Source organism: Ananas comosus, linkage group 15 (assembly GCF_001540865.1).
Source record: "Ananas comosus cultivar F153 linkage group 15, ASM154086v1, whole genome shotgun sequence".
In the NCBI taxonomy this organism is placed as follows: domain Eukaryota; kingdom Viridiplantae; phylum Streptophyta; class Magnoliopsida; order Poales; family Bromeliaceae; genus Ananas; species Ananas comosus.
Window position 1 is genome coordinate 4,218,640 of NC_033635.1, and position 13,244 is coordinate 4,231,883.

The 13,244-nt window shown below is 33.6% G+C and overlaps 1 protein-coding gene across 1 annotated transcript; it reads right to left on the reverse strand.

The window, feature by feature from the left end:
- On the reverse strand, positions 73–4,800 carry LOC109720946. The gene is made up of 6 exons (XM_020248315.1): positions 4,304–4,800; positions 2,505–2,631; positions 1,718–1,857; positions 1,537–1,599; positions 1,212–1,277; positions 73–913 (listed from the first exon to the last, which is right to left on the reverse strand). Exons 1-6 carry the CDS (start codon positions 4,505–4,507, stop codon positions 842–844), a joined length of 672 nt encoding a protein of 223 aa, XP_020103904.1. The 5' UTR covers positions 4,508–4,800; the 3' UTR covers positions 73–841.

Genomic DNA, 13,244 nt, shown 5'->3' on the forward strand with positions numbered 1-13,244 from the left:
GTAGTCCGCTAATAAAAATATATAAGTTTCTACAATCTCTCAACCTAAACGGCATGGTAAGTTAGCAACATATTTGCCAATCCAAATGTAACGTGTATAACATTTCCAAAATATTACAATTCTTGAACCACAGCCCCAAATGTTATGCCACTGTTAAGAAACTTCTTAACTATGACCTGTTTTTGGCTTGCCCCAAATTGCTCACACATCGTTGAATAATGTACACCTTCAAAGTAAAAACCTAATCTAACAAAATAAAGAGGAAGATCACTCAATTTTCCTGTAGATGCTCTCTCATCATAACAGGAACAACAGAAGATACCCAGAAAAGCAACTAACCTTCACCCAAATGCACATAGCAGGCAACAACTGATGAGGATACAATCCTACCTACAAAAAATTCTATGTAAACTATTCATCGCTCCGGCCCCGAATTTATAAAAATGGCCAATATTGAGTAAAAAGATAATAAGACCCCCTGTATTGTACAATTAATATCGACGCGCGCATCATTTTGCTCAATCATTCTACCAGGAAATTAGAAAACTGGTACTTCTTAGAGATCTACTGTTTTGACCCAAAGTAGTTAGTTGGCGGTGCATCACCGGAAAGCGTCGAAAGCTATAAGGCTCAAGGTCTTCAGCAACAGTATACATATATACCCCACATTACAACACTAATAGGAAACAAATAAAACCCTAGCCTATTCACTCGAAGTTGTTCCAGAAACCAAACTCAAGGATACATATTTTATGTTACATAATATTAACTACAGGCAATACAAGGCCCCCACCCCTACTACGAATATGTTAGTGACGAAACGCGAAGCCCGCTCTGTGAGTTAGTTGCAGACGGTCTTCAGCCTCTTCGCGGCCTGCACAAAGCCCACTATTACCTGCAACTCATCCAATTGCTTTGGAAGGAACAGAAAGCAATCGGGCGCCAAATAATTTGAGTCTAAAATTCACCAAATGTCGATAAATTCTATAATAAAGGAGCGCAGTAGAATAATGGGTTAGTCACAAATTTGGTCCAGAAGTTCGAACTTTTATTTTAATCTCATTAGAAACTAAAACTTTGACGATGAAATTGAGATGAGGGTCTAAATTCAGGAAATAAATTCATTTGCTAAAACTGAAATCCAGATCGAAGGACTAATTTGTAACTAACCCTAAATTATTTTATCACATAAATACATCTTTCCAACTAACCTGCGACATGAAGTGCCTCTGGACAGCATCAATTAACTGCTCCTTAGAGGGGTTAGGAATGGAATCCTGGACCAGATATGAAAGTGCAAAAATAAGAGAATAAATGAAGGACGATTACATAGAGATGAGAAATATTAGTGGTACATTGTTGTTAAAAGGCTATGGCACAAATTTGGTTGGGAGATTAGTTTAGCCCATTCCTATGTTATACAGCTATACTATGATAGTGTGGGAGGGATGGATTTAAAAATTACAGGGACAGACAATATTCATGGGAGTAATTGAGATATAGATGAAGTCGGGAAAACTATAATCTTGAACTCACGAGGTTAAAATGATGCCAATATCTCCACAATGCTCTGGTTTCGAGCTTGCTGAGATCAACTTTCTGCAATGTACGAATACAATTAAAAAAGAGGGGGAAAAATCACAAGAACTAAAACAGTCAAATAAAACGAATCAACAACAATTTTGCTAATTTGGACGCATTCAAATGGGCTATATACCGTGGTAACCCTGGAGGATGAAACAGAACTCTTGGACTGAGAATCACAAGAATGGGACCGACTCAAGGATTTGTGTCCAGCTCCCTTATGATGCCTGCTTCTGGACCTTTGAGGCTTTTGCAATTGTGTGTCATCTGATGCTGCAAGAATAAAATACAGAAGGGTCAATTAAGATATTGTAAAATCAATATTACGGCATATTCCAAAACATATTCATTCTAAGCAAGTAACAATCAAGAGATAATTAGAAACAATTTATCCTCAACAGTTGTATAGTTTGTCACTAAACTTAAATAACAGCATGCGAAAGAGCAATTTATTTGCCCTGGCACACTCCTAATATTTAAAATAAAGCCTACAGCAAAATAAAATTCATGAGATAATTTAGCCAAGTCAGCTGAAATAATGGTAGAAACCCTTTATTCTTACAATCTCGTATAGTTCTGCTTTCAATTGCAGCATAAGAAAAGAAGAGTAACATGCTGGCATCTATTTATGACCACAAAAAGCAGTGCTAGAGAAATGATGAAAGTACTTGGAAAAAGAGAAGTTAGGACAAGAAAAAAGAACACGACAAAATCTGTCACAAGTGAGAGATTCACAAATAATTCTATTGAAACTGAAAATCACACATTTCAACGAAATAAAACAAAATTAAGCAGTTCGGCCAATTCATTAACGAGATTTAATTTAGCTAATGTGTGAAAATGATTTTTGTAATAGTGTATATAGAATAAAGAGATAACACTGGAGACAATAAATAAACATGTCTAAGTCGCATTCTCACCCAAATCTGAAATATTCCATTGCATATTATCGCATTCAAGCTCATGATCATCCTCATTACCAGTGGGGGCTTCAATCACACTAAGGGCATTCCTTTGCAGTTTCACCTCTATGCCATTCGTCAGAACCTGAAATTACAAAAACAGAACATAAATAAAGCTACTTACTTTATCACTTTATCCAACATTTGTCCATTAAGGAAACATATTACTTTTCAGACAAAAGAAATCATCTTTTTCCATCACACTGCAGCCATTCAGTGAAAAAAGCAGCAAAGAGATCGAATGTTATTTAATTCAAAAGAAACAACCATAAAAAGGAGAATCCAAAAGGAAAAGAAGAAGAAAAAAAAAACACCATCGCAAACATCTCTGCCCAGCCTGTTTTGTAAATAGGATCTTCTCATGTAATTGAAGAAATGATCTACCAATCAGCACTAAGAAAATTCAATACTCGCAAGAGAGATCAGCCACCTAGACATAACATTTCATACCATAAAAATTTTGTCATTTTACAACTGATCCGCTGAATTTGCACTTAATGCTTAGATTAACTATTATAATGAGATATGGATGACTTCAACTGCTTCAACTACTTCAACTATTTGGCAATTGATAGCCGCGAAGTAAGATTTAATACTAAGTACAATTGAAAGAAATGGACAAATGAACCTACTATTTGAAAATTAGTCCAGTAATCCAAGTCCATGAGGGACCACTGAATGTTTTTGTCAAGTTATTTATTACTTAACAGCAAACTACTAACACATTTGGAAAAGCTACAAGGATATAAATAGCAGAAAAGATCCATAAAGCGAAAACAAGAAGCACAATTACACACATCAACAAATGAGCAAAACAAAATCCACGGGAGGCGTGATGATCCCAAGAAGGGTAAATACCAAGCAATCAGCAATAACCAAAAATCAAATGATTACTAGTATAAACTGCTCCAATTATCAATTTTAACCTTTTTTTACTTAATTTTTATAACTAAAAAGAAACATGAATGAGGAGAAGTAAGCTAAAGCCACACACAAATTGGATGAAAATCAGTAAAACCATAAAATTAGCCACAATCACCGAAGCAAAACTCTGATGAATCAAGCATATATTGAACTTCTGGCTTTGAGCAGTAAACCCTAGATCTAAATTGAGAACAAATAGTTAAATCCGATAAATTACAGCTTCCAATTATACTCTGGATCTAGAAAACAAGATGCTCGATAACCATTTAAATGCCAATTGTGGGGAAATACGAGCATATAGAAACATTGGTGCATGCCCTAATTCCAAAAACACTTTAAAGAAGCACTAGAATTGAAGAAAAGGAACCTAAAATTAAAGATTTCCTAAGTTAATTCTTGCATGCAAAAACCCTAAAATGCAAATTTATCAACTGAATTTACAAAATGGTAAAACCCTAGAAGGTTCAACAGAACGAGAAACTTAAAATAGCAGCTAGATAGTTTAAAATTCATATAAATGCAACATCAAAATCCAAAAAGCAACATTATCCATATCTAACGGGATCCAATAATTAAATGCATTAGCTTGCAGAAAACCAAAAATCAACTCAATCATCATACATTAAAATACAAACCCTAATTACACCCAATTCTACCGCATTGCTCAATTCAACCCTACAATAAACTAAAAAACACGGAAAAAAAACACAAAATTTGTCCACATTTCTCAAATTAAGCAAGAAACCAACTCAAATTACACAAAGAAAAAACCCAATTTTGAAAGATCTGAAAAAAAAAAAACTGTCCAAATTTAACCGTAATTGATCAATTACCAGCCAATGCCAACCCCCGAGCCCAACGGCCTTCTTGACCACGCCCTGGAGGCCAACGAGAACCGATTTGGTGCGATTGTTCCCCGTGACCACCACCTTCGTGTGGCGCGGGAGCACCGAGAGCTCCTCCTCGCTACTCTCACCGCAGCTATGCTGCATCGGCGCGAATCCGCCGTTCATTCCCCGATCAACGGCCTCTAGCATTCCTCCTCCTCCACCTCTTCTCCCCCACACTCCCCCCCTCTGGTACTCAGTTAAAGCACCAATTTTTACCCGGAAAAATTCGGGAAAATTGGATCGATCAGGGCAGGGGATTGCACAGGGATCGGAGATCCCGCATTGGAGCGAGGAATTTTAGGGAAAATTGAGGGAGTTGAGGAGAAAAATAGGGAAATTTGGGGTAATTTTGGGGGGAAATTGTGATGGGGATAGAGAGAGAGAGAGAGAGGGAGAGAGAGTGTGACTGTGTTTTCTTTTTCTCTCTCTTCTCTTCGCGCTGTGTTTTATTATCCCTTCTTTTCCGCTGCTATGAATCCCGACGACCAAGAGTGAACCAATGGGAGAAGGACGCGTGTCCGCGGAGCTCGTCACTGCTGCGACACGGCCGTGGGATGAGCGTTACGGAAAGTAGCGCCTTTCCGGGATGAAATGACGGAAATGCCCTCGCACGGACCGTTTCTTATGACTCGGCGGTTTCTTTTTTAAATTTTTATGGCGTAGACCGGGAGTGTTATGGACCGGGTCTGTGAGTCCACGCTGGGCCACACGCACTCTCTAGCCCATTATTTTAGGATTAAGATATCTTTTTTTTCAAAGAAAAATTAAATTTTCATTACCAAAAAAAAGACAAGAAGCCGCGCAAAATAGAACATCAAAGTGTAGATGTTTAGCGCAAAGTTCAAAAGAAAATATATCTTTGTCGGTGACAGAGTAAAAAAAGGCTCTATATCCTTATCTAACATGTGAAATAATTCTGGATGCCGATTGGCGTTAGTAAATAAGGAAGGTTACGGTGAGTTAGCTTTGATAGCCAGTCAATCAACTATTATGTTTGCCTCCTTTTTAACAAAAAGGACCTAGATTGCAGCAAACTTCTTCATGATAATAGATATACCAAGCACAAGAGCTCTCAACAACCACAGAGGTGATTGGGCTTGTTGCAGACATTGAATAAGAAGAGAGGAATCACTTTCCAAATATACTCGTCGAATCCCATGTTGATGTGCCTCCTCAATAGCTTCCTTCATTGCCTTTGTCTCAGCTTCCAGTTCCAAATTTGCCTCTGTCTATCTACCTGCAGCAAATACAATATGGCCTAAACTAGTACGAGCTATGTAACCAATAGTGCAGTGCCTTCTTTAGTCTTGAAGGACACATCATTGTTAATTTTAATCCAACCATCTGATTGTTAGATGTATGTCCTAGAAGCCAACCAGACCGACACATGTATTCTTTTTAGGATATAAATTTGTATTTGACTTTAAAATATTATGAATAAATTTGGGTTCTTATTTTCATTCATGTTGTATATGTATCCATGAATCATCCAAAGAATTAATAAGATGATGATATATATTCCCAAGAGTTGATAATTTGAGACATTTGTCATTGGTGGTTAATTTCTAAATGCTCCCGATCGTGGATTATCACGGGACGGTGATTGATCCAGTGAGGTTGGTGTATAGGTCGCTTCCCTTTTTGAGTAGACGAGTCTCGAGTCAACAGTGTAGGGATATTGAAGCGAGTATGCAGCTGGTTGTTAGAAAACAAAAGTACCAAGCGTAACAAACGCGCTAAGTCACTTGAATGTCTACTTACTCGTCAGTGACTTACTCAATGTTGCAATAGCGTGACTGATCTTTTGACCTGTGATGTCTCGGCTATTTACAATGAGGTTACTATAGTTTGACTGAATATACACTTGGTCCCTAACCATTCGGCTCTTTGCGGTGCATGTTGACTGCAGTAGGTTCATTGTAGGAATGAAGTGTACACTTATATGAAATCTATCTCGCTTGATAGATAGAGGCGTTAGTTCTATATGATTTATGAGATCGAGTTTAGAAAATCTCGGTCAGGGCAGAGTTAATAGCGGAAAAGGATTTCCGATATTAGAAACTCAAGTCGAATAAATTTGACATATGACATATGATGGAATTTGACGATTTATTTTATCTAGATGATTGATAATTCTCATTGGGCGTTAGTTCTATATGATTTTTGAATCGTCGAAAAAACTAATTATCAATATGTTAATTGGATTAATTTATAATTATTACAAATTAGTGGTATTAAAGTGTAAATATTACAAAAGAGGACTTACTAATAGTTAGTAAATTATGAGAGAACTTATGTACAAATGTTGCATTATTAATTTGATATGATCAAATTAAGATAAAGTTCAAGTTGAATCAAATTAGAATTTGATCGATCTAACCAATTAAGAAAAGAATAAATTTAAATCTATATTTGTACTTATCCTTAATGGTTATTATATTATTAAAAAGCGAATTATATTCCTCTATATAATATACGGGAGTTTTTAGAAAACTTTAGCCGTCATCTCTCTGCTTCCCTTTCTTCTACCTTGTAGCAAGAAGGACGTCATTTGTAAGGGAGCTAGCATCTCGATGAGGATATCGATCAAAGCACCAATCTCGTGTGGATACCTATAGAAGCTGGACGCGCGTGCGGCTTTAAGAGAATATAATTTCACGATCATCAAATTGAGGTGAAAATCTACCCGCACAAAGGTAAAGATCGGATCTTGTTTTTCTCCTTAATCTTAAAGAATATGAAGGATCCTAATTGCGTGATTTTGAGATCGGATCTCAAGAGTTTTTCAAAATCAAATTTGTTTTATTTTATTTTCGCTGTGTTTTTACCGTACATAATTTTCTAACACTGATGGCGGACAACACTTGTTGGTGTTTGAGTGTTCAGTACTGTGCGAAGTGATTTTAGTAATATAATCCAAAGTCATATGCATAATGTGACGCAATATGACTTGGATCAAAGAAGAATTATTGAAAAATTGTCTGGCATTTCGTTTCTTCTAGATTTGTCAAAAAAGTGTTGGCCATCAAAGCGCAGATAAATTGTTGCTGGACCACTGCTAAATTTTTACCCTCATCAATCCACTCCTTAGTAATCCAGTCGTGGTTGAAAGAAAATAAAATGCCAGTGGATGGCATAATGGCATCCCAAATTTTTTTAGCATTTATGCAATTCAAAAAAAAATGATTTTGATCTTCAAGAGTCGAGCAATAAATGTAAAAAGGAGATGGGGCTGAATTAAATGAGTAACAGGATTGACATATTTATTAAAAACAACTCATTTGAATTAGTACCGTATCAAAAGAAAAATGTTCAAATGCTTTTAGATTTACAGAAATATAAAATAAAATAAAATAATTTTTTTTTAGAATTTTAAGGGCGCGTTTGGTTCACTTCTTTTTCGTTCTAGAATTAAAATCGAAATGAGCGAATCCGTTTATGAATGTTTGGTACGCGGGAGTCCCATTCCGATTCCGATTCCAATTCCCAAATGGAATGAGAATTCCCCAATCACCTCTTTTTTAAATCCGGCCTAGAAGGTCGGATTGAAAGTTGAATCCGGATGAAATGAATATTTATTCGGATTAAATTTATTTTTTAAATTTTTTTAATTAAAATATGAGTTTAAATTTAGAAATTAAAGTTATAATTTTAAATTTTAGGGAAAACTTCAAATACCCCCATTGTGATTTCACTTTTTCTCACTTTAGCACCCCGTGGTTTAAAGTATATCAAGTTAGTACTCTGTGATTTTGCACTTTTTCACTTTAGTACCATGTGGTTTAAAGTGTATCAAGTTAGTACCATGTGGTTTCGCACTTTATCACTTTAATACCTGTGGTTTCGCACTTTATCACTTTAGTACCTTGTGGTTTAAAAAATTTTAAACCATATGGTATTAACTTGATACAAAAATAAAACCACAGGGTACTAACTTTATACAAAAATAAAACCACAGAGTACTTACTTGATACACTTTAAACCACAGGGTACTAAAGTGATAAAGTGAGAAACCACCGGGTACTAACTTGATACACTTTAAACCACAAGATACTAAAATGAAAAAGTGCGAAACCACAGGGGGGTATTTAAAGTTTTTCCTAAATTTTAATTTGAACTTGAATTAAAAATTTAAATTTAATCAAATATTATGAAGAACTTATGAATTTGAATTTAAATTAAATTTTAATTTATATAAAATTTTATTTAAAACTTTAAATTAAATTTATGAATTCAAATTAAAAATTTAAATTATATTTTAAGTTTAAATTTGAATAAATCAAATTTTAGTTTTATATTTTGAATTATCCACTCAAATTCAAAGTTTAATTTTTTAAAAAAAATAGATTTAAAATTTTGACATCATTTCAAAATTTTGATGTAAATTTTTAATATTTAATTTTTAATTTGAATTAGATTAATATATTATAAAGATAAACTTAGTATATTAATTTGATTACGTTTTTTATATCTACCTGAACTAAACACCGACAGTGAAAAATAATTTATTCCGATTCCGATTCAGGTGACGAACCAAATAGAGTTAGATAATGAGTAATTCCTATTCTAATTTCAACTTATTTCGATTCCGATTCTGATTCCGATTCCGACTTCAAATCAAACATGCCCTTAGAGTAAAATAAAATTGAGCTCCAAATTATAAAATTTTTCAGTAATGTAGTAATAAAGAATATTTAACACTCATATCACTCTATATAAATTTGCGCTAAAATAAAGTCAATCTTAAAATTAGAAAATTTTTAGCCATTTATTTTAAGATATTTTGACCATTCGATAAAATAATATAAAAAATTTATGAAATTTGTTTTTCAGATTCTTTAGTAATGTAAATCATGTCTAATGAAATCAATGGTCAATTTAGATGTCCTATTATTAAAATTTCTAAAAATATGGAGGTCTTTTTGCTTTTAAAGTATTCTCGCTATATAGCGATGCAAACGGGGCTCATCCGAACTTGTTGGGTCTCCCACGTTCTGCTCTATTTCTTGTCGATTCGAGATTTATTAATTTTAATTTTATTTTGGCCTTTCCTTAAAGCTTCATTCTGGACGGATTGGGATGAAAACAAATCTTTTATGACTTTTTAGCGTATCGAGACAAATCAAAGATAAATTTTTGACGAATTGAGATGAACTCGAGACGAATTATATTGCATATATTTTTTAATTTTCACTTATCATCCCGACGGAGCTGCGCCAATCCGAATCCATTTGCATTGCTACATGGGCGTTCTTGAGGATAATTTTATTCGTGTGGCATTTCTCGTAATTTTCCTTTATTCGGGGGGCGGAGACAAACAAGGCCCTACAATTCCGTACAAAAGGAGCCGTTACGAGCAGACGCCGTTAGTGGGGCCCACTCAAGCACGACCGTACGTCATCGTCCTCAAAATATGACTCGGGTCTTATCCGACGCCACCCCATCCACCTCGCGAAAAATCTTGCGTGCACCTGGTGCATCCGTGCGACTAAATACACCATTTTTTATTCTCCCTGATTAATATCACAAAACCAAAAAAAAATGTTAATAAATTTTCAAAAATATATCATATCACCTAACCAATATACGATCTAAATTCCATTTGAAGGATGTCTCAAATTGAATAAAACTATATAAAATTTATCTAAATTATTATCTATTTTCATTTGAAAAGTTTTAATTTTTGCTACCTAATATTTTAATTTATTTAATTTAAGCAGTTTAATATTTTTTATTTAAAACTTATACATATTATTTATTCTTACGGACTTAATTATTATATTTTATATTATATATAATTTATGCGATAATACATTTATAAATTCGGTGGCTAAATATTTATTAAATAACTTAAATCAGACAAATTTTAAAAAAATCGAATACTTATTAAAGTATAATTTGTGAAATTAAATAGTAGAATTAAAATAGGTTGTATTTTAGGTAGTAGGTACTAATTTTCGTACTAGGATGTATCCAAATAATAAATGAGATCCTGTATTTATTTAGAAGCGGTGTATGAGATGTACTTATACACCCGGTGTAGGAATAATCTCCACCTCTGTGTATCAGTCCTCGCCTCAAACAAAAATATCTTAGGGCGACTCCTAGCTTCAGATTTCCCGCCACCGACGAACAATCTGAGCCGTCGATCGGTGATCCGGAGATCTCGGCCGTTGGATAGCGCGGGAAGGCATTGTAGCCGTTGGATGCGTAGGGCTAGTATTCATAATGGGACACTATGATTGGGTCAACGTTCGTCCAAAGCTAGAGTTAATTTGGAAGGGAACAAAAAGAAAGGCCATGAGCTACACTTTTCCCACGTAATTTTATTAAATTATTTTTTTAATATATATATATATATATATAGAGAGAGAGAGAGAGAGTTGGACTGGACTACTATTAGTAGTAAAATCTCATTATTGCTACCAGTTTTTTAGCCTTTGGATCAACTCTTTTCATTATTTCTAACTATTGGATTAAATACTATAACCCAATGGAGAACACTCAACCCTAGGGGGACCACTCAACTCTAACCGACTAATATCATTCTGGCCCTATAATTTTTTATTCAAGGATTAAAAACTTGATAGCCAAAAAAGCGTTTTACTATTAATAGTATTCAAGCCTAATTCTATATATATATTATATATATTATATATATTTAGTATTATTATATCATGTGTTTCCTCACTTGGGCTTTTTTTTTTATTATTGTATTTTTATACCAATGTATATGAAGTATAATGTGAGTTAAGTATGTTGATTTTCCAGAAGTGCTATAATAATTATTCTGGCTAGCAACTATTATTTGATATTTTGTCTATTTCTGTTTATTAGTTTAGCTTCTTAAGTCCAACAATATTATTATTATTATTTTTATAGTCAGTATTATTAGTATATTTATTATTATAGTATATTATATATATTATAGATATATATCCCTATATTAGTATTTATAGGTAAAAAAAATGCATAGAGACCCCACAACTATAGGTTCTATGACTAAACAAAGCTAACCATAGTATTTCTGAATTCAAATGGAATCTAAAATTTCATTTATTTCTTTATCTTTTGTAAGTAGTTGTCATTAATTATTCTTTTTATAAATTATGTATGTTTCTTATCTTATATCAAAGTTTACAACTTGTCCCAAGCAAATTCCTAACTCAACTTAGTCTCACGGCCGAAGTATAGATCTTTTGTTTGAATCTTGTTCAAAGTAGAAAATGTGTATGTGTGCATGGCCTAAAAACATCTTTAATTTATGTTAAAAGATGCAAAGTAATTATTGTTCTCCAAAAATTTAGGGTATTAGAGAACGATATTTTTAATATTTATATTCAATATTCTTTTCTCATATTTAGATTAGAAATTTTAAAAAGATTATAATATAGAACTGAGGCATATTTGGTTCATGATTGGAATGAAAATGCGAAATAATATCGGATTGCATTTGCAAGAGAAATGAAAAAACGAATTATCCAAAAATATTTAATTTATTAATGGAGTGAAAATCGGATAACACAATTGTGACACCTACAAGATTTTGGTAGAGGGTTTTAGTTAGGAGAATGATAAAGGAAGAGAGAAAAGAGATGTTTATAATAGTGTTTTGAATGATTTATTGTGAAATGGGCTGTTTTAGAATTCCAAGCAGATTGAAAAATAAATATATTAGATCATTTTCATTCCATTATGAAAAGGGGATCGAAACTGATATCTTATAAAATAAACATAAACTATCATAAAACAGTAAATTTTATCGTGATTCAACAGTATACATAGATGAACCAAACAAATCCTAAATTAAAAGGGTGAAAGGGCCATCATTCTTCGAAGCTTAAACTACTAAAAATAATATTTGTAATATTTATATTCAACAATCTGTAATGATCCTTAGCCACTAACAATAGTAAATCGTTGGACCTGAACCATTGGCTTAAAATGCTTAAGTTTAGTTACTATTATTAGGATATATAGTCTATTATATTTCAATTAGGACTTCTTTTCTATCCAATGTAGAATTATTGGAGTATTATAGATTCCCTTCGCTTAAACTCTGGCGTCCTCGTCGGGTCCAAATTAGACTACAAACATATAGACCAAAATTACCTGACGATGTGAGATTAATTAATTTTAGAGATGGCTTCTGCTGGTTCAAGAGGTGCTTCCAACCAAATCCGTGATATAGCACTTTAATCTATATAACACTTAACTCTCATACTTTCGACTAACAATTAGCTCTGATGCCAATTTTAATAACTAGACTTAAATATTTTGGATCGATTGTTCGAACTCAATGAGATATTATTATTAATGGACCGAATCGTTGCACAATCACACACAGAAATGAACACACCATGATGGGTCCACACGTTTTGCTACTCTAAAAAAAAGTAGATCTAGTGTGTACAGGGAAAGGAGAACAAGATTTGTGATCTAGTATTGTTTGGTTGTGAATGTGTGATGAGTCCTCAGTTGTATGCAAATGGAAAAAGGGGTCTTAATATATGTAGCTTTATGTGAGGAATTAAATGTTTGAGACATTCCATTCCAATACGTGGAGGCACATTTAAAGCTTGAGGCATGGAGTTGATGAGTGTTCATTAATTGCACACCACTCCCTTGCATAGTTGCATGGCAATGTTGGGACAGTTCAAGCACATTAAATTCCATACCTGCTCATTTAACTGATAGCATTTAATATATATATATATATATATAGAGAGAGAGAGAGTTGAGTTGGAATACTATCAATAACAAACGGACTTCGTTGCCATCCATTTGTTTTCGATGATGGAGCTTTCAAATCGACGATCGGCACCGTTGAACATGATCTATACCACTTGAAGTATCGAGGAATCAAATTTCATACTTTTCCGAT